At 42.2% G+C, this 22,349-nt stretch overlaps 1 protein-coding gene across 2 annotated transcripts in view; it reads right to left on the minus strand.

Moving 5' to 3' along the window:
- Positions 1 to 1,075: 1,075 nt before the first annotated feature.
- Positions 1,076 to 22,349, minus strand: part of TINAGL1 (tubulointerstitial nephritis antigen like 1) — a 37,994-nt gene continuing 16,720 nt past the window's right edge. For both annotated transcript variants that reach the window (XM_026673685.2, XM_087970512.1), the window contains exons 4-12: positions 21,429 to 21,521; positions 20,611 to 20,725; positions 18,603 to 18,726; positions 18,078 to 18,228; positions 17,142 to 17,331; positions 15,912 to 15,957; positions 13,402 to 13,525; positions 5,970 to 6,015; positions 1,076 to 4,284 (exon numbers count right to left, since the gene is read on the minus strand). In XM_026673685.2, coding sequence (XP_026529470.2) covers positions 4,141 to 4,284; positions 5,970 to 6,015; positions 13,402 to 13,525; positions 15,912 to 15,957; positions 17,142 to 17,331; positions 18,078 to 18,228; positions 18,603 to 18,726; positions 20,611 to 20,725; positions 21,429 to 21,521 — 1,033 coding nt within the window. In that variant the 3' untranslated portion in view covers positions 1,076 to 4,140. The remainder of the gene's footprint in view (positions 4,285 to 5,969; positions 6,016 to 13,401; positions 13,526 to 15,911; positions 15,958 to 17,141; positions 17,332 to 18,077; positions 18,229 to 18,602; positions 18,727 to 20,610; positions 20,726 to 21,428; positions 21,522 to 22,349) is intronic.

Consider the following 22,349-nt stretch of genomic DNA (forward strand, 5'->3'; position numbering starts at 1 on the left):
GTTTGCCATAAGGAGTCCCTGACGTGACGGGAAAACTAGAAAGTTGGTATCCTCGTAACAAAATGGATCGTGCTCCTTGGGGAACAAGCGAAGTATGAACAAAACGCCACTTTTCCTACGGAAAAGCTCTCCCTAAGTCTCCCACTTTCACTTCCTTCATCCTTTTCTTTTTAATTTATTTACAGCAGGTGGCAGCAGTAAGTCAAAGCGGCCTAAGCTCCAAGGAGGGAGACCAGCAATGAAATTTGAAAAGCATCCTAAAAGGAGGGCAGGGCAAAGCATATCTGAATGATCAAGAAAGCTATACAGGTATTTCACCAGGAACCAGCCACCTTCATAGGGGCTTTATCTTTCATTATGATAAGCCACGCCCTATTTCCCCCCCTTCTCCCTCTCTCTTATCTATCATCTATCTCTATTTATCTGTCACCTTATTCTCTCTCTGTTTTCATCTATCTATCTATCATCTTATTTAGATTTTTCATTTTCTTGCTATATATCATCTCTATCATTCTCTCATTATCATCTCTATATTTCTTTCTATCTAATCCAGGGGTGTCCAACCTTGGCAACTTTAAGACTTGTGGACTTCAACTCCCAGAATTCCTCAGCCAGCTGGCTGAGGAATTCTGGGAGTTGAAGTCCACAAGTCTTAAAGTTGCCAAGGTTGGACACCCCTGATCTAATCTATCTATCTATCTATCTATCTATCTATCTATCTATCTATCTATCTATCTATCTATCTATCATCTATCTATCTATCTATCTATCTATCTATTATATCTATCCTATCTTTATTATCTCCTTCCCTTTCTCCCTTTTAATATTTCTGTTACCTCATGTTAATCTATATCCATTACATTTTCAGGCTTCAATGGCTTTGTGAAAATTCAGTAGTTCTTCATGGAGAAAAGAAAAAAAAAAACCTCTCTACAAATAACTTTCACAGCGCATCAACTACCAGTTCTATAAGCTTTAAAATATTTAGACTAATCATCACATTTAATACAGGAAGGGACCTAGATAAAACTTAGCTGGGAATCTAAGACAGGGCTGATAAACTAATCACACACAGTTCCTGCCAGCATCTTCGATGCACTTTATTCATGTCACAAATAAACAAAAGCAAAATAATAAATACTGAAATTGAACTGAAGATGTTTCGTGCTTAGTTAAAATAGCAGTATTTTTCTTTTCCAGGAATAAAGATTTTTACCTAATAAGAGAAAATATTTTTTTCTTCTTTTTGAAATGACATTTATCACCTGGGGAATTTGGGGGAGGGGAATTTTGTTGGCGTTTTGCTTATTCACTCAAGTGTCAACTTTGATTAGGTAACAGGAAGATTCAGAAGTTAGGTGAGGTTGGTCCTGGGAGACGGTAGACTTCTAAAACATCCCAGGGTTGTAGACCTAGACTGGGAAGTTGAAAAGAAATCTGAAAAAGATCAATTGTCAACTATTTCCATAACGTAGCCAAGGAAACTGCATATGTATAGATGCACATGCACAGTGTCAGATCAACAGAGCTCAACTGAAAGGAGGTTTTACCCTTTGGATACACATCTGAACTTTAACTTCTACAGCACAGGGCCTAAGGCTAAGCAAGGGATAGAACAGACAGATAGGCTGGCATGGAGGTCCTCCTTGCCAAACTGAGTGGCTGTAAAACCTACCAAAAATGGAATTACGGATGCCTATGGATGGTGGTTGCATATCAACAGCTCTGTTTCAATTCACCTGAAGGAACTTCATCTTTGTTTGGCCTGGATTGCCAAATGAAGGCCAATTAGACCAAATAATGATTTATTTATTTTTAATAGTCATAAAAACGCCCCTCACTGAGAACAGGACAGATTCAAGCCCAGCCTGAAAAGCTAGCTTTCTACCCTGGTTTGCACAACTATACTTTAAAGCAGATCTGCTACAAATCTAGCAGCTGTGTTTATGGACCATGCTTCGTTGGACTAGTTTTCATTTGATTTTGTTCTTTGGAAACTTAGCCTATGGTACAAGTCCAGCTTTTGGGATTTCCACCAATTGTTCCAATCCATAAAATGGGTGTTTTCAGTAACCAGGTTGAAAGAGACAAGGGATGTTCCTTTTCTTTCAAATGAATGCAACTAAGCAGCCCATTAGACCAGCTTCTAATGGCAGCCTGAAGGCTAACCTTGATTAGTCCCCTCCCAATTCCCCACCAGGACAACTCGGCCGAGATTCCCCTAATCTCTGCTTTGATCAGGTATTAGGGGAGGAAGCTCCACTTTCTCCCTTCATCCTCACATAAAAGAGTTTTCCGGCTCCATGGAAGGACTGCTAGCACAGGCACTTCTTCCAAAGCTCCCCGCCTCGGTCATGCATGAACACGCGCCTTTTAAAGCGCTTTTTTCCGCTTCTTTCACACAAATGGCAGCCGCTCGGTGTTTACATTGGCGCTTGCAAAGCTTGCAGAATGGGACAAAACCAACCTGCCTAGCTGGCTGAAGGCCTTCCCTTTCAACAGCCTTAAGTTCTCAACAAAGGGCCACTAAGCCAAGGAAGGCTTAACAGCGAGAGACTCTCACGCCAGCACGGAAGGTGCAGAGACGGGCATCAAAAGCCAGAAAAGGACAAAGAAAAAGAAAAAGAGGAAAGGCAGTAGGGTAAACCGAGAGTGGGTTCAGGCAGGAGGATAAAAAGTTTTCACTGTGGGTCAGAGCCAGGATGGTGCACCAAGTCATTGGACTCAGCAAAAGTTGGTGTTTGGCTATGCGGCAGGGACATGAAAATAAAAAAAAATATCCATGGGGGTTGAAACGAGGTGGAGGAGACAGGAGGAGGAGAATTTCCTCTTATTTTCCAGTTTAGATGGGCCTAAAACAGGTGGCCTGGGGGCTGATTTCAACTTGGCTTGGAAAGTCAACTGAAGGACTTTGGCAAAGCACTCAGCTGCTGAAGCTGTGGTGGAATTGCATTGTCTTTGGAGCAGCAATACCTCATGGTGGGCTGAACAAGGAAGCTTGAGAAACACAGGACGTCCTCCTTCCATTGTGGTAGACACACAAGGCAGCTTGACCTCATCCTGGTACTCTCCAGGGATTTGTGCCTTGATGTCCATAGATGGCCATGTTAGTAATTGTGGGGCTTGGAAGCCCAACATAGCTGAGAAGGACTGTTGGAGAAAGGGCGGTGTTGCCTAAAGGATATCAAACACTTTCTTCACTTTGATTACTTTGATTATTGCCTTGGAAGACCTGTGAGGTCTCTTCCAGCCCTGTGATTTTATGTTCTAAGATAGGATAGGCAGGAAAGAACTTGTTCCAGGTTGACAGAGAATCGAGGCTAAGCCAGCCTCCCCAAGTCTGGCCTCTCTCCGGATGGGTTGATTTCAGCCTATATAGCTGTTCTTGAAAGGACACATTGCAGACGCATAAAATGAGGCAGGGTTTCTTTCATCTAGTTCATCCGCCATTTTGGAGTCAGTGGCCATTGCTACAGACATGCTTGCTAGGACTAAAAATCCACTTATATGTAGATGTACTACCTGAGATGCTTGAAAATTTGGCCCAAGAGGATGACAACTCTTTATTTTACCATGGTTGCCTCTAGGGAAGGTCAAGCCAGAGATGCCATCACTTCCAAAAAGGTTCTGTAAGGTAGATCACAGAAAGGGCTTTTTTTTAAAAAAAAAAAAGGTGTTGGTTGGTCTCCCAGTCAACAGGTTTCTTCAGATCACTTGCAACTTTCCATCCTTGGTAGGGAATCCTGGCAAGGTTTCCTTCTGATATCTTCAGGTCCCTTTGGTTGTGGGTATGTGAGCTATGCATAACAGAATGTCAGATTGGATATCTTCTCTTGGTCCTTTTCAAGAAACTGTATCATTTTGGTAGTCATTTCAGAGGTTCTCAGGTGTTTTCCCCCCCCACCATCTGAGGAAGGATTCTCCAAAAGACTTTCCAAGTCCAAAATCCATATGATGGTTCTAGGCTTCCCCCAGAACAGAGATAAAGGCTGCTGTCTTTGGAGGCCAAACCCATAGTAGTTATGTCCTGTTGTGACTGTTCTAGATACCAGATGCTTTGAGGAGAAGAAAACATAGGTCCAACAGAAGGAAATAAGTTCTTCCTGTTATCATAATGCAAGGCTGAAGGATCCAATCTCCTTATTTCTTGTGGTGCATATCTTCCATTCCAACCCGGCCCCAGACACCCACCACAAAGGATTCGATCTCGCACTCGTTGGTCCCTCTGGCAATGCGGAAGTAGCCGTGTTCACCCCATGCCTTTCCCCAGGAGTTGGCTGCAATCTGAAGACAGAGATAGAATAGGCTATGAAAGGGGTTTCCAATAGAAAAAGCATTGATGTTTGTCTAATATAGCAGTTTTACATTTGTATTCTTTTTAAAATGCTTACAACAACCCTGGAGAACAAGTCAATAGGTAATCATCGGTCAATAGCAAGAGCCAGTTTCATAACTAATAATCTGAATTAGTCTCTCCACACATCATTCTTAGTGAAGCATGCAAACCAGAATCTGCATTTCCTGCATCGGGTGAGGAGAGCACATCTTTCTCCTTCTGTCCTGGCCACTTTTTACAGAGGCACAATTGAGAGCATTTTAACAAACTGTATGACTGTTTGGTTTGGTGGCAGCAGTGCCTCAGATAGAAAGTCCATACAGAGAGTGGTAAGGACAGCCGAGAAGATTCTGGGAAGCTCTCTTCCCGTTATTCAGGATGCTGCTTATAAGTGCTATGTGTTTAGAGCTCAAAGTATTATCAGAGATCCCCATACACCTACTTCATGGTCTGTTTCTGTTGCTCCCCCCTGAAACCTTGAAGGAGCTTTCAAAGTATTTCTAGTAGGATTTCCAGATTCTGTAACAGCTTTGTTCCCTAGGCCATCCGTCTGGTAAATTCACAAGATTCGTTTTTCTCACCATGTACATGTAGACACCCAAACTACATTGTGTTGTTTCTCTGTGACATGTATATATGTGGGTACAGGCATGCTTTTGTATTTATTTATTTTGCCATGTTTATGTAGTGTATATTGCAGGTGGTGACCCTTTGAGAGCTGTATGCAACGAAATTTCCTTTTAATGTACATTCAAAGTGACAATAAAGTTAGTCTAATTGTAGTGGTTAAGGAGGTAGGATAGAAAGCAGCAGTCTGTGAGTTCTAGGCCCACCTTAGCTATGGAGTTCAGCTGGGTGGCTTTGGGCCACTTCCTCTCTCTCAGCTCACCTCACCTCACAGGGCTGTTGTTGTGTGGAAAATCAGTGGAGAAAGATGTGTTGGATATGTTTGCCATCTTGAGTTATTTTTAAAAATAATAAAGGCGGGATGTAAATAAAATTAATTAATAAACTAGTGTAAGTTTGTAAGTTGTGATTGGGTTAGGTGACTGACCCAATTTTATGACCTTTTTTGCAGAGGTCATTAAGCAAACCAGTGGTTTGCTATGAGCTGGTTTTTGACAAAACTGTTGTAAAATGTGGTCACATGACCACAGGATACTACAAGCAGCCGTAAATGCAGGAGGGTTGCTGAGCACCCAAAATGCGATCATATGATTGGGGGAGGGGGCAGACCCAGATGTTGGAACTTCAAAAAGAAGTCATAAATAGCCATAGGGAGGTCCATAGTATCTTTGAACAGTTGCTAAGCGACCAGTCCTAAGTTGAAGATAAGGATAAGTTCTGGTCACTAAAGGAATCCAGTTAGGATAATAGGCCAGATTTTTTTTCAGAAGTGTAGTAATTTCCAGATGTATGGCCCTCAACTCCCAGAATTATTTGCATTGCCTGTGCTGGCTGAGGATTCTGGGAGTTGAAGTCCATGTGGCTTAAATTTACTAAGATTTAGAAACACTGGTCTAGATGGAAACTTCTGGTTGACCTAGTTAAGTGAACTGAGCTGAAGCATGATATTGTGAACTTATTGACAGAAGGAATACATTTACTATCGTTCCTTGGTGGTGGCACTTACCCAATATTTCCGATTTGACCCATCCGGCTTCCGTTCTTCTCCCCATCTGTGATAAAACAAAACAAAGAGTTTGTTCAATGGGAAAAGAGGAAGTAGGTAATCTAATCTTCTCAAGATGGATATTAGGATTTTTGAAAACTATACATGAAAATATGGGAAAGAAACTGGAATGAACATAGAATCAAAAAATTAAAAAGAAATGCAGACTCAATGGACAATATTGTCAATGGGCCACCATCACAGCTTCAAATTATAGCAGCTACATGGATTTTCTTCATGACAATCTGGTCTTTCGAATCTTCCAACATTGTACCCATCACCCCATAATAAAGTTCCATCCCTCTTGATGCCAATCATCAATTTTCTCCTCTTTCCTTCTACCTTTCCCCAAATAACTGACTTCTCCAGAGAGCTAGGACTTTTCACGAGATGTGTTCAAACAAGGAAAAGTTGAGCCTGGAGACTTGAGCCTCAAGTGGGAATTCTGAAATAATTTATGATCATAGGCCCAACCATTTTACTGTATCCCCTTAAAATGTAATCATTTTCAGCAAGTTCAACCACATGTAAATTCTACTGATAAGCACAGGTAGTCCTTAGCTTAAGATGGGTGGTTAAGAAATAGGAAAAATAAATACATAAGTAAAACGATTGATCACCTAGCAACCATTCAAAGTTCTGACAGATCTACTGGGGGGGGGGTATTTACGACCCAAATTTGAAGTTGCAATAGTCACACACACACACACACACACACACACACATCCCAGTCATGTCATTGCACTTCAGGTGCCTAATAACCGGACTGCATTTATGGCCATTTGCAGTGTCCCACAGTCCTGGGGTCACATTTTACAACTGTTTTGCTGAAAATCAACATTTACTTCCAGTTTTTGGCCAAACTCTGCCCATAGCGGACCTTCGCCTTTCACTCAATGAGTGCGGCCATTTGCTTAATAATCACAATGATTCACTTCATGATCAAAGGTTATAAAATTGGGTAGGTCACATGACTCACTGCTTTACAACTGCCAAGAGGTACAATTGTGATGGGCAGGCTCCATTACGGTTGTAACTCAAGGACTACCTGCAGCCACCCTAAATAAATATGATTCCCACAGGTCGACTCCTTCTCCACAATTCCCCTTGACTTCCTGATGTGCAAGTGATCTTCTGAAAACCACAGCTGGTCAGGAAGCTCTGGAGAAAATGCACAATGCAGACACACACACACAGCTTATTTCTTCTCTTCGGAAATGAAGAGAAGCCGAAGCGAAGACTTGGCGCTCAATCGAGGGATTTCCCATTTCATTTCTGGCTGATAAGCTTAAAGAAAGAGCCTGATTTTGCTTCAGCCATCAGCACGAGACAATAAGATTAAATGGAAAATACAGCACGGACTTTCTGGCTGGGGGCCACCGCTCGCCCTGTGCTTCACTTTTTCCTTCATTCCAACAGAAAGGAGAGTTGCATACCAGCATTTTTGATATTCTTCCTGAAATGAGTAACCAGGACAACCCTGTGTTTACTTCAACTCAGAAATCAGGATAAAATGAAGCACACAGGCTTCCTGAAGCTAAGGTTTCCTCAGAGCACTGCACTTCAAATATGACTGGGGGATTCTAGAAGTCCACCGTCTTCAAGTGGCCAAGTTTGGGAAACACTGCCCTAAACTCACCCAAGTAGCATGGTGGTACAAGAGGCTCAGTTCTCCGGATTAGAACATAGAATCATAGAGCTGAAAGCAATGGTGGGATTCAAATTTTTTTTACTACCGGTTCTGTCGGCGTGGCTTGGTGGGCGGTGCAGGGGAAGGATACTGTAAAATCTCTAGTCAGAGGTGGGATTTGCCGGTTCTCTGAACTACTCAAAATTTCCGTTACCGGTTCTCCAGAACTGGTCAGAACCTGCTGAATACTACCTCTGGCTGGAAGGGACCTCAGAGGTCTTCTATTCCAACCCCCTGTTCAGTCAATACCATCCCAGCCAAATGGTTCTCCAGTATATTTTTGAAAACTCCAGTGATGGAGCACCCGCAATTCTGGGAGGTAAGCTGTTCCACTGATGAATTGTTCTCCCAGTCAGGAAATTTCGTCTTACTTCAAAGTTGGGTCTCTCATTAACAAGCCTCCATCCATTACTTTTGTGCAAATGCTGAGTGTTTTCCCGGAGGGCATTTGTGATCACCAATGTGAAGACAATGCAGCTCTGTTTGGGAAATTCAGGGAATTGAAGTCCACACATCTTAAAGTTGCCAGGTCTGGGGAAAAAAAAATCCTCTGTCTTACCGCTTTGCAGCTTTCCTGATCTGCTGCAATCCAGTTCAAATTCTCCCTCAATTCTTGCCCAAATGGTTCAGAAGCTGAGATGCAAAGATTGCCTTTAAAAGGCAAGTGTGGTTTGTGTGTGTGTGTGTTTGTGTGTGAGGAGAAGGCATCACACTGACTTGTGAGGAATCCAGCTGCCAAGACCATACTCTTGGCAGAAATCCAGAAGGTTTAATCATCTGCATTTCACAGCACAAAAAATTTTCCACAACGCAGATAAAAACAGGCCAACTCTTTCATCCATGCCCAGCACCAAAACAGAACTAATACCAGCTTTGGACCATCCTGCCCGCTTCATTTTCATGACCAAGTTTGATCTAGTTCTAGACAGAGAAATTCTCATTTGTGTGGTTTCCCTCCCCCCCTCCCCATGCTCCTCAAAGAGCAATTTCTATCAATTAATAATATTTATTCAGAAAATGACCGGCCAAATTTAAAAGAACAAAACAAACAAAATCAGAGTGAAGCAAATAAATATAATAAATCAGCAGCTAGCAAAGACCAATTATATCCTGCTTTCATTGAGGCAATAGAACATTGAGCCTCTGCACATGTAATCGATGGTTTTAGATATTAAAGGAGAAAGTTCATCTAAAATTGATCTGGCCACCCAGGTTATTTATCTATTACGGGTACATGTCTCTGTAAAAGGTACAATGTTGTAATGTTGTAATATGTGTGACACGGTTTCAGCCTCCTTGTCATCACATGGGCTAATACGGGCAGTTACAGCGATTGTACTACACCTCTCTTTGTTGTGACTAGGAGGTTTGAACCTGCTCTGTCAGAAGACATAGACTCGAGTGATGAGGAAGATCTGGCATTAAGGTTTGAGCCTGCCTTGTTGAGTAACATAAATGGGAGTCAGGAGGAGGAGGAAGATAGGGCATTGGGGTTTGAACCTGCTTTGCTGGAAGTTTCGGAATCCTCATCCTCTCCCGGACCTTCCTCATTAGTTACACCTGTGTTGGCAGATAATCAGGAGAACGTGCCAGAGCCCTTGGATGAAGATCAAACCGAAGAATCTTGGTTTGATGCAAGGAACAGACGTAAGCAGAAACGTCAAGCACAAACTGGAAGGAGACGTTGAATCAGGGACTGACTAAGAGACTGACACGCCCCTTCAGGAAATATAAGGAGGTGTGTTAGCTCTGAAGCCCTGTTCGGATCAACTTGTTGATTTGCGTTTGCAGTTGGACAATTTATCCTGTTTGGAATTCATCTCTGATTTATAGTGCTGCTCGTTATCATAATTGGCTGACAGCTTCTGGGAAAACTGCCAACAACAAATTCAGACAAAGGAAAGTTAACTCTGTTGTTCCTGGTCTTTTCTGTTTGTATATTTTCCTTTGGACATTAGGACTCTCACCTCGTGGCCACAGGTGAGACAGAACATCTCTTGATGAAGTGCAGAGGGAAGAATGTTAAATCTAACTTTAAAGAATGTGATTCTCAGCTTAGGAAACTTCAGATTTAGCAAGTGATTTTCTGCTCCCCATGTTCCTCAATATAACCATGTTGATCGTATTGAGGGAGCCTATTAACTTCAATCTGAAATTCCACATCCCTTCTTTAAATAATTAATGGCTTGGCTTGATCGTAACCTAATGATTTTAAGAATGGTGGAGAAAGCCCATATGAAGCCAGCTTATGCTCTACCGCCTGTTTCCAGGATGAGGTACAATTACGTTAGAACTAGAAGGGGTCAAATCCACTGGCAAAAATTGCATTTTCAACCCTTGAAGAAGAAACCTGCAAGCTTGGTGATAGCATTTGTTTCTTACAGGGACCAGCCAAATGCCTCTGGGGCCCTTACACATATTTTCTGGTGATTGATGCTCTGCAAATATGATTTGGAGACTTCTGTCCCTGAACCAGAGGTAACTTTGGCTCTTCAAGAATGGTAGACTTTGACAATGCTGTCCTTCATGAACTGGACCTGGTTGTCTTCTCTCTTAGCTTCTTCCTACAAGCTGGAAGAGTTGGCATGTTCTGAGTGCTATCAATTATATAGTGTCACCTAGTGGTATTCAAGAAGTGAGCCTTCTCCGCTGTAGGGCCTCCCGCTTGGAATGATATCTATCTTGCTCTTATTCAAATGAGCCCTTAAAACCTGCCTCTTTCCTCAAGCTTACACTAAGCCAGTTTGGCGTAGTAGTAAAAGCTGATAGTCCACAAACCAGAAGATGGTGAATTTCAGTCTCATCTTAAATATGAAAGTTGGCTGGGTGATTATACCCAATCACCAAGAAAGGTGGACTTTGGACCACTCACCAAAATGATGGTGAGTTCTAGCCCCACTTTAGGTACAAAAATTAGCTGGAACACTTCAGGCTAATCACCAGGAGGTGGTGAGTTCTAGTTCTCCCTTAGTCAAGAAAGCCAGCTGAATTCTTTTGGCCAATCTCTCTCTCTGAGTCCAACCTACTTCAGAGTGGGAAAAATAGGAGGAAGAAAGAATATTAGGTATACCGTATATGCCGGCGGATAAGACGACCCGGCGTATAAGACGACCCCCCAACATTTCCACTCAAAATATAGTTTGTTATATACGCCCCTCTTCCGCACGCCTTCCACTTTTGCACTTTTTTTTTTTTTTGAGGCACTTTTGTCTCACCGTGGAAACGAATCCCGTGAAGCCGAAAGGAGCAGCCAGCCTTCTCCCAGCTCCCAAGGAAACGAGGCTCGCACCGCCTGGGCTCCGCTGAGGTATCCGGCTGGGGCTGTCAGGAGTTGTTACCGCTGGCGCAGCTCCGCTCGGCTCCAGTCCCGCGTTGCCTCGGGAAGGGAAAGGCAAAAAGGAAGAGCCGCGGCGGCGCTTTGCAATGGCAGCAGCGGCTCCTGGTTTTGCCTTTCCTTCCCGAGGCAACGCGGACTGGAGCCGCGCGGAGCCGCGCCAGCGTGTAACAACTCCTGACAGCCCCAGCCGGATACCTCAGCGGAGCTCGGGCGGTGCGAGCCTCTGTTTCCTTGGGAGCTGGGAGAAGGCTGGCTGCTCCTTTCGGCTTCACGGGATTCGCTTTCCACGGTGCGCAAAGTGCCTCAGCCGCGGGCAGCTTCCCAATTACTATTTGCCGGCATAGTAAGATGACCCGGCATATAAGACGACCCCCCCAATTGGAGGCATCTTTTTCAGGGCAAAAAAGTCGTCTTATACGCCGGCAAATACGGTATTTGCTGCATATATTTTTTTTAAAAAAGATAAATAAATAGAGTAGATGGCAGATTTTTCCATGGCTGATTGTAATAATTGTGTATTATTTTTATATTTTCTGTATTCTATGGTTTTACATTCATATTGTATGCTGCCTAGACTCAGGATGGAGTTGGGCAATCTATGAATTTAATAAATACATAGTTAACTAACAAGCTAATTAACTAACTAGTGTTTTTTTAAACCATCCAAGCGAATAGTATTCATCATTCCATCTTGGGGTGATAACGTTTACAGATAAAATAGTGCAAAGGTATTGCGAGGAAAGAACATAAATCTGAAGGATAAAAAAATGAATATTTGACCAGCAGTGTAAAAGCTGTCCAAAAAACTGCTTTAAAAAATCAGTCTGAAATCACCTGTTATCAATCTACTACCTGTAAATGGCAGGTGCCAATGGCTGCAGGACTCTGCCTGGCATTTGTGTGGCTGACAGGAGCTATCTAAAATGAACAGGTTGAGATAAATTCACCACTGTGACTAGGAACAGAGGGGTGGGGGGGAGAAATAAGTGGCTTTCTTTTCAGCTGTCGTACAGAAGAGCCAATAGAGGAACACACCTCACAGGTTAATGGTCTGCTGTGTGAGAGGAAGTCATTCATTTCGCCTGTCTGAAATCTTTTGCTCAGCATTACCTATGTTTTTACTCCATGTCGTACATGACTTGATCCACTTCAATCTTCAGTTGACGTTTTTCTAGGTGGAAGGATCCCAAACTTTCCAGCCTTTTCTTAACTGAAAATGTTCCAGTTGCCCTTTTCGAGCCTGTTATTATCCCTTTAGTCCTTTTTCAACCAGAATGGTACATACAGCAGATTTGCAGAAGACAGTGGTGTCCTCAGACGATGAGTATAAAAGTAAAAATTGTGGTTGTGATGGTATGGTTGAAAATCTGCCTGTTTTTTTTATAGCTGCAATAGCACTTAGACTTATATACTGCTTCATAATACTTTGCAGCCATCTCTAAGCAATTTATAGAGTCAGCATATTGCCCCCCAAAATCTGGGTCCTCATTTTATTGACCTCAGAAAGATGGAAAGCTGAGTCAATCCTGAGTTGGTCAGAATCAAACTCCTGACAATGAGCAGAGTCAGCCGTCAATACTGCATTCTCACCACTGCACCTTCATGACTCTTTGTAGATGACACTAAGTGTGTATGAGAGAGTGTTTGCATTCTTGTTAGCACTATCACTTTATAAAATTTCTGCCTGCTTTTGCAGTTGCATTACCTTTTGTTTCCTCAGTGAAAATGGGGTAGTATAAAGTAATAGATCACCTAGGAGTGACATCTGGAAATTTAACAAATACTAAGTAATATACTATTATAGTGTATTAAAAATACCAATAGAGTTCAGAGTTCTGGCTGGTTCTGAAAGACTGGATTGGGGTAGACAGAAAGCAAAATAATGGATTTCTAACACATTTCCAGGGCCAATAAATAATGGGTAGGATGATGAATTTGAGCAAAATTTTGGAAGCCAGATGTAAATAAAGCTATAAACCTCCAGAGAAGGCCCATAATTTCATATATGCAGGTAGTACTCAACTTACAATGGTAGTAGAGCTTGGCCATGTGGCTGACCCGATTGTATGATTTTTTGTAGTGGTCATTAGTGGTCATTGTTAATGCTATGGTCATTAAGCAAATCCATTGTCGCTATGAGGCATTTGTGCTGAAAACTGGAAATAAATGCTGTTTTTTAGCAAAAACATCATAAATCAAGTCAAGGACTAACTGTAGTTTTGAGTGTTCCTGACACTGTTGTCTACTGCTGGAACCACAGTGCCAAAACAAACACAACTTTGACATTTCTCATTAGACAAAGTATTCACTCACAAAGGGACACCTTGGATTTGGGTTTCTCATTGACTGCTAGTGATCTCACTCACCCAGTAATTTTGACAGAATGGGTACCATGTCGTCGGTACGGTTCTGGCTTCCCAGCTGCTACAGGAGTATGCTGATAAACCCCACTTCGATACACAAAGAAGTCTTCATGCACTTCCATGATGGCTGCAGTGGAATGGAAAGGAGATTATGCATATAGGCTCGAAAAGAATCTGACATGAATACTTTATTCTTCATAACTCAAATACCAATATTTCTGGTTTCACCCACAATACAAAAGTTAAGTCTAGAACTGAGAAGAAATCTAGAGCTTATCGAATTCTCCAACCAGTTTCTATACTTTTGGCACCAAAGAGGACTGTGCATAGGCCCATGACATGTGGAACTTTGTTGCTTACATAGAAGGTGGAACCAGGAAAGACCTTGTTATGGTCAAGAAACGTGGCCTGTTGGTGGCAGTTGTGCTCTCCTGCCTTCCCCATCAAGCTACCCAAGCTTAATGACACTTGACTAGACATAACATTTTGCACCCTTTGTTCATGCAGTTGTGGAAAGCTGAAGAGCAGAGTTTAGTCCTCTCAAGATGAACCACCAACAAGCTTCTAAAGATCAGCACCTTAGGGGGTATCTTCTATCCCAATTTCCAAGATGGCTGGTTTCCCCCAATTCAACTCATAAGAACCCAACCTCGGAAAGTTAAGAAAGCCCACTTAAGGAAGTGGGATGAAGCGGGGAGGCAGGAGGGTCACAGGAGCACTGTGGACTGTTCCAACCAAAAAGCATTAAAATAGCATGCAAGGAACAGTTTTGGGCATCCAGCAGGTTTGAAAGTTTGTTTCCTCAGTTTACTTCTGAGTTGCCATAATGCCCGTGTATTTAACCCTGAGAGTTTTTGGAAGCAAATCTGTTTCCTGATTCATTATTGGCCTGGATTACTAAAACTGCAAATTAGTGTCCAGAGAGAGTGTTGCTGATTTTCCTTTTCCTGGTGACCTCATGGGCAAGTCCACACAGGTTTTTAATAACATTATGGAAAACTTTTCTTATTACTTTCTTCCTGGAGTTTTTGTTCTTTTCGCTTCCCTGGTATTTCCTTGGTAGATAGCCCTGGTATTTTCCATTTCCCACTGAAATGATAACTAGTTAAATCCTGGTTAATTCTGAGCCCAACCAAGCTTTGCTAGGCACCACCACTTTCTTGCCCAGCCTGCTTAAAACTAGTGTGGAAGAAGCTTTGCGGGTCAAAGGCAAACACACAACTCACTTCAGACTGACTGAATTTACCCTCTTTCTAGATTGGCGGAAGGCACCAGATCATTTAATACTTGGAAAGGCTACGTTCACACAAGTTGCTAAACTGGATCAAGCTAACCAAGTTGAAAGCTGTCCACACTTGAATGAAATTGCTAGATTAAATAATCTGGTTAAATGTGGACAAGGCAACACCCTCAGTTCCTGCCAGTTTTTGTAATAATTGTGCTGTGAAAACTATAGTGGGAACTTTGCTCTCCTTGTGGCTTCCAGCAAAGTCATGTTTGACTTTTTGGCCAAAATAGTTTATTCCTTCATTTTGGAAAGAACATTTACATTCCTACAACCAGATAGGTGAAAGGTTTGTCATTGAATGAATTATGAGAAGCATCCTTGTATTTTAACTTGCTATATGAACCAGAGCCTCATGTTAAGTAGCCATGTGATTCATTTTCTTTGGTCCCTGCATATTCTGTGAACACAGCTATTGTTCACAGTCCAACAACACTGCCTTTGTTCACCCAGGTTCAGGCTTCAGCATGCTGTGGGAATCCAATGGTAGTTAATTTTCTGTAGCTAAGAATGGCTCCTTTTCAAAAAAAAACAGATTTCCTTTGACTCCTTCCTTTATTTTATATTATGTTCTCTTTTTGGTTTTCTGTTGTAGACCAATTCAAGGATATTTCCTTTTTCCTTCTGGAAAACAGAAAAGTGGTTTGTTGCTTCCTAAGCAGCTTAAGATTTGAGAGATCATTGTGCAAACAGCTAGCTGCAAACTTCTCCGTTAAAAGTGAACATAACTTCACCAAATCATAAGCAGGCTGTTACAAAGAAAATTAGAACATCTGTATGGGAATAAATAGGTTAAATACAAAAAAAAATATTGCTGGAATTAGCTTTTTTAGATTCTTTCCATGCCTAATTCTCACGGAGTTCTCTTTAGCAAGATTTATTGAGATGAAGTCAATAGGCTACAAGAATTCCAGCAACTGGACTATTTCCAATTTAAACCATTACATCCCTGTGAACATTAGGGCAGAGACCTTCTGATTCTCTTTCTGGCAACCTTACTACAATCTCGTGAGTGAGATGGTCTGCTCACTGCCACTGGAGGAGCTTGCAACTGGTTGTTTACACAGCAATCGCTTGATTCTTAGTAGTCTTGAAATAAATCATTTCAACAAAAAACAGACATTGGATACTATTAAAGGAGGCAACTCAGCCAGCGCTTTCCAGTACAAATCATTTCTCCTTTGTGTGATTTTCCACCCTGATGTATATTTCAGAGAGCCCACCTCACCTTGCACAGGTCCATTTTCCATTAACTCCTTCATGATCTCCTTCTCCTGCAAACAAATGATCGATGTTAGATCAACAGAGAATCAAAAGCAATTATTCATTTCTCATGGCTTCTCCCTAGATGAGGAACTTGTGTTTTGATCAATCTTGGTGCTTCCTAGTATTCATCATCAATCACCAGCCCTTATGGTTAGAGTCAGAGGATTGATGTGTTCTATTACACTGCACATTTAGGGACCGCCTGGTTAATCTGAAAATCTATATATAATCGTGCTGATATTACTTAATAATGGAGACTACCAAGGACTCCCTTAACATTCTTCACTTTTCTCCCAATAATTTCAACACACATTTTCAGAGTTGCAAAAAGTTAGCTCAGGGGCAGGTTCAATTTCAGAGTTCCTTGCTTTGTTGGGCTTAAAGTAGCCCATTATCCTTCCAAAATAGAGCCTGGTGCATCCAGTTTTGACAGGCTGTACCAAAATGGGCAACCATATTCTCCCAGTCTTAGTAGATTAAGCCACTGACTACAGGTAATCCTCCATATGACCATAAGAACAGGGGTGGGTGCAGTGGTTAGAATGCAGTACTGCAGGCTATTTCTGCTCACTGCCAGCTGCCAGCAGCTCGCAGTTCAATTCTGACCAGCTCAAGGTTGACTCAGCCTTCCATCCTTCTGAGGTCGCTAAAATGAAGACCTAGATTGTTGGGGGCAATAGGCTGACTCTATAAACTGCTTAGAGAGGGCTGCAAAGCACTGTGGAGTCTAACTGCTATTGCTAAATGCTATATGCTAAATCCAATTTTAATATCTTTTTTGAAGCAGTCGTTAAGCAAACAAACACCATGTTTGTAAAGCAACTATTGCAATTGTTCAGCAACTATTTTGGTTGTTAAGTGAACCAATTATTCACAATGGGCCAGTTTTGCTAAAACCCAGAAATAAATGCTGTTGTTTTGGCAAAGTTTTAATTAGAGATGTTGTTTTATTGTCCTGTTAATTTTTTTCCTTCCCCAATAGTAAATTGTTGTTGTAAACTAGTTCACTTTTTTATTATACCCTTTTTATTGTAAAGATTGGTCAAACACTGTAATAAAGAAATTTGATTTGCTGACCGTTGCTCTACTTAAATGGAATAGCAATGTCTGCTCTTATTTCCATTCCTCATAGACCTTGACCCTCCTCACAGATTTTACCAGCATGGTAATAAGAAGAAAAGGCAGGACTTACATTTGAGGAGAGACGATATGCAGGTGTGGATTGGTAGATCTCATTGGAGTCAGTTTGTAAGCTGGGGCAGCGTGCTGTGGCTTGTCTCTTTCCCCTGCCAGTGGATCGGGTGTGCATCATGCAAGGTGGACTGGCAAGGGAGCTTTCCTTTTCTTCGCTGGTGAAGGGGTAGCATTCATCGGTCACCACCCTAGAAGACGCAAGGGAGAAAAGAGAATGGTTTGGAGGTGTCTTGGAACTCAGGACTCATGCCCAGGCTCACTTCCAAAAATCAAACTCTTCTCGAGCTAGCTTAACAGTGCTTGAAGATGGCGGTGATAAATAGCAACTTAGAGAAATGTGATCCAGACTGTTGACTAACACAAAGCCATTGAACCATAGAATCATATGCTGTCCACCCTCTACCCTATGTTCTCTAAACACCTTTCTCCTGAATTTCTGCAGGAAACCAAGGATTGTCATACGAATACAGAATAACAGAGTTGAAACAAACATGACAGGTCTTCTAGTCCAATCCCCTGCCCAAGGAGACCTTACACCATCCTGGACAAATGACTGTCCAGTTCTTTTTTTGAAGAACTCCAGCATCCAAAACTCTGGGAGTTAAGCTTTCCACTCAGGGGTGAAATTCAACCATCTTGCACCACCTCAGGAGAGGTGGTAGGGACAATTTGAATCAGTTGGCCCTGCCCACACCCACCCTCCTTTTCTTTCTGAGTCCCACCAAGTGATGCTCACAGAGCTGGTAGGGAAATTTTTTGAATTTCACCCGTTTCCATTGATTAATTGTTGTCACCGTCAGAAAAGTTCCCCTTAGTTCCAGTCATAGTCTAGTCAAATATCATAGTAGGTTGTACTCTTGGAAATGAATGTCCCTTTCATTATTCCCATATTGTCCCAAGCTCATTTGCAAAAAAAAGACCATCAGCCACCCACCCTCTCCCGCGCAGGAACCACCAGGCTCCATCCACGCGGCCTCCATTGCAGCCTTGTTGGTGGCGAGTGTTGCAAGACAGCAGATTCTGGGGGGACAAGGCAGGTGTCATGTGTCCCATGGAATGGATCGAGATCCGGTCAGAAGCCACCGCTGGAGAGAAAAAAGAAACTTGTGGTTAGAAACCTGTTACGTTTCTTGCATCCAACTTTCCAGTTACAGATCCAGAATTGAAGAACAGGAAAAGGGAAACTGAGGGCCAGTGAAGAGAGGGACAAGTGCAATCCCATAAGCATGAGAAAACGGAATCAGATTGTGCTTGAGAAGGCTGGTGCAAAATATATCCATTTGTATCAGTGGAGAAAAACCTTACCCTACTTACCCTGGACAGTCATTTATCCAAATGGTATATAAGGACTGCTATCTCGGGCAGGGGTTGGGCTAGAAGACCTCTAAGATCCCTTCTAGTCCAAGGATTCTAGGATTCTAATGCTCTGACTGTCACATATGCATCCAGGGGTTTCTACCTGCTGTGGAAAAGGCCCACGATCCTGCACAGTTGCCTTGATCAAGAGGCTCATGGATCATCCCAGACCACTTATCGGCAGCATTGAAATGGGAAGGGAGTACTTCGTTGGTGCCCATGTTGATCTGCAGAAAACAGAGGAAAGCAGAAAGAGAATGAGACATTCAATAAACAGAACAATTTTCCCAGGAGTCATAGGAAAAGTGGGATTGGGGGAGCAGGGCTATGAACATTCTGAGATCCCAACCAGATCCCCTGAAGCAGGAACTGCTATTCCATAAACCTTTCCGCAAAGTGGTTGTTGTCCTTTATGCAACTTGGAATGGGGACACTCAACCTTTGTCAACAACAGCAAGAAGAGCAGTGATACAAGGAAGGTAAAAAGTTTAAGATGAGCAGCCACAACAGTATGATTGGAGCTCCACTTTTTTTAGATATGTTGTGAGAGACACATAAAAAAAGAGGTTGAACTTACATTGCAATGTCAAATATACCATTTTTTTTATTTTGAACCCTACCCCGCAGAGTATCTACTCCAATGTTTATCAACGTGGCAACTATAAGTTTTGTAGACTTCAACTCCCAGAATTCCATTATGATGACTTCTGGCATTTGACACAGATCAAGCGAGCAAGAGAAAATGATATTGTTGGTTGAATAAATTGGTATTTCTAGGCAATTTTAAGCTGTGTGGACGAATCAGCTCCCAGAATTCCCCAACCGGTTGAAGTCACCCAGCTTAAAATTACCAAGGTTGAGAAATACCAATCTATTCAACCAACAGTATCATTTTCTGCTATCTATTTCTCAAAGTAACAATGATTTTCAGAATAGATTTAGGATTTAGCAAGAACTTGAGCAAATTTTGCAATCTTTTTATTGGTGAAAATGCAGGCTGCAAGAGGACAAGCAGTTGAGCCTACACACATTTCCATACCCCTAGGCAGCAGCAGGGCTAGTTGCAGATCTCCAAGGCTGTAACTTACAAAACATCTCAATGTTCAAAGCATTTTTCTCTTTCATGGGACAGATTCCAAAACATGATATTTTTGTTCTAGACCTTCTTGCCACTCCTGTTATTGATTCAAGAGATTACAACTAGCATTCCAAGTATTGTAGAGATGCCAAAGCTGGGGTGTGTGTATGCGTGTGTGTTCCCTTCAATTTGTATGGTGCAACAGTCTGGCCATTCTACTGTGTCAAATGCCAGAAATCAACATAATGGAACAACACACTTTCTAGTCCTTGGATATCACTGATACAAACATAGTGTGAAATATTTACTATATTCTGCTTAGATTCGACTTTTCCCCCAAGGATTTTAAAACACTGAAGAGCTATCTTGGTACAACACAGCAAACTGAACCTGGATTTACTGAATGGACCCAGTTCCTTCAATTCCCACAATGACCACAGCCATAAAGCATTTGCCCCTAAAATGCTGTGTGAATCAACCACTGTCAATCTCCTCTCCTTCTTGTTTTATTCAGGTAATTTCAAGACCGGTCCTAATATTTCCACACAATTCACTTACCAAGATTATTTAGCTAACCCAGTTTCTGGACTAACATACTACACTGAATCTTTACATAGCCAATATCAAAACAAAGCTATACTGCACTCCTAGGCCTTGTAAACCATGTCAGCCGATCTAAAAGACACAACATGAAGACTAAGTTTGTGGCTTGGTTCTCATAAGACAGAGGATCTAATTATGAATTCACCCATTTTCTGGATTTGTGTAAAACCCTAAACCACAAACTAATCAAACAAACACCCATCTACTCTCCCTTCCAAAAACTGTAAAGTTTAAAAGAACCAATCTTAATGGGTTGTGTGAATGAAACTACTAGCTCTTCAAAAAGTATGCTGTGTAAACACATCATCCCAGTCTACTTGAAGGTTACAGCTGTAGGGATGAAAGTAGAGGATGGAAACTATGCACCCCTGGTGAAGTTCCTGCCAGAAAAGCAGAATAAATCTAACAAATACATGAGAAAACCACTTACATGAAGCTCATTCATATTCATGACAGATGTGGGAGGCTTGATGGTGCCAAGACGGTACCGAATGCCCTCCTCCAGTGTCATCCCCCAGAACTGGCTGTAGTTTGAAGCTCTCCAGCTGGAGAAAGACAGAAGACAATCTGCTAAAAGGACAATGCTTAGCTTTGCCAAGGAAGAATACTCAGAGTGAGCCATGGTAACATTTCCGTCTCAGGTTGTAACATCTGGATCCGTTGTAGGATGAATTTAGTTTCCTCTTTCCTGGTTGCTAATTAGCTCAGAATGAAAAGCAAAAGTCCGTCTCTCTTCCTGGAGCCTGAACTAGTGAATGGGTTAAGCATCTAAGGCAGGGGTCCCCAACCTCTGGACCGCGGCTCACTAGTGGGCAGTGAGGTATTTGCAACTGGGTCGCAGAAATGGTGGGAGAGAGCACACACACATGCACGTGCATCCTGGCATGAGCAGTGGGCAAGCACATGAAAGCATGCACACTCCATTTGCATGAGTGGCAGGTGCAGGTATGTACTGCTCATGCAAACGGAGCTGCCCATGCGCATGTCTGCTCACACGGAACCATCCCCTCCCCACCCACCACCCACCCTCGTCAGTCCACAAAGCCGGAAAGGTGGGGGAAATTGGATCCAAGGCAGCTGGTTTATTCCAACTGGTTCAGAAAACATGAGCCTTAATTCCCAGCGGTGGTTTTATAGATGCCCACAGTTTTTATTTTGAATTGATCTACTAAAGCATCTGAATGAGACCCAACTTCTTCAATTCAGCCCACGCTTCATCAATTCAAAGAATAGAATTTTTGTTCTTACCCATAATTCCCTCTGTTGATGGCATCGATCATGTCCCCATTGATAAGACAGACACGGTTTTCACACTCCCATTTGCCATGCCCACTGCAAGTACTGTGGAGAAAAGGCACAGAAAGGATCATTAAGGACTCAGAGGAGACTGAGTTAATCACAAATCCAAATCTGAGACCTGCAATGTTAGGTAATCCTCAATTTATGACCAAAATTGAGACCAGAATTTCAATTGCTAAGCAAGGCAGCTGTTAAATCAGTCATATTCATTTTATAATCTTTTCTGATACGTTTATAAGTAAATCACTACTGTTATTAAATGAATAATCTGTTGTTAAGCAAATCTGACTTTCCCCCATTGGCTTTGCTTGTCAGGAGCAGCTGGGAAGCTTGCAAATGATGATCACATGATGCTGCAACCATCATAAATACATGCCAGTTGCCAAGCGCCTGAATTTTGATCACACGACTGGGTGGAATGCTATCATGGGTGTAAGTGCAAGGACCAGTCGTAAGTCACTTTTTCAGTGCCATTGTAATTTCAGTCGCTAAATGAATGGTTGTAAATCGAGGGTTATCTGTATATCTAGGTGACATGATTTTGACTTGTTGGTTTGGAAATATCAAATAAGGCAATGCCTGGTGTTTCAAGTAAGAGAACAGAGAAGATAGGAGAACAGAGCAGCAGAACAAGATGGGGAAAATCTCAAAGAGCGGTGAAAGGAAGGGAAAGGAAAGGAAAGGAAAGGAAAGAAGGGAAGGAAAGGAAAGGAAAGGAAAGGAAGGGAAGGGAAGGAAGGGGAGGGGAGGGAAGGAAAGGAAGGAAGGGAAAGGAAGGGAAGGAAAGGAAAAGGAAAGGGAAAGGAAGGGAAGGGAAGGGAAGGGAAGGGGAAGGAAAGGAAAGGAAAGAAAGGAAAGGAAAGGAAAGGA

This window comes from Notechis scutatus, chromosome 8 (assembly GCF_049901735.1).
Source record: "Notechis scutatus isolate UNSWTSFEM ecotype Mainland chromosome 8, rNotScu1.2, whole genome shotgun sequence".
Classification (NCBI taxonomy): domain Eukaryota; kingdom Metazoa; phylum Chordata; class Lepidosauria; order Squamata; family Elapidae; genus Notechis; species Notechis scutatus.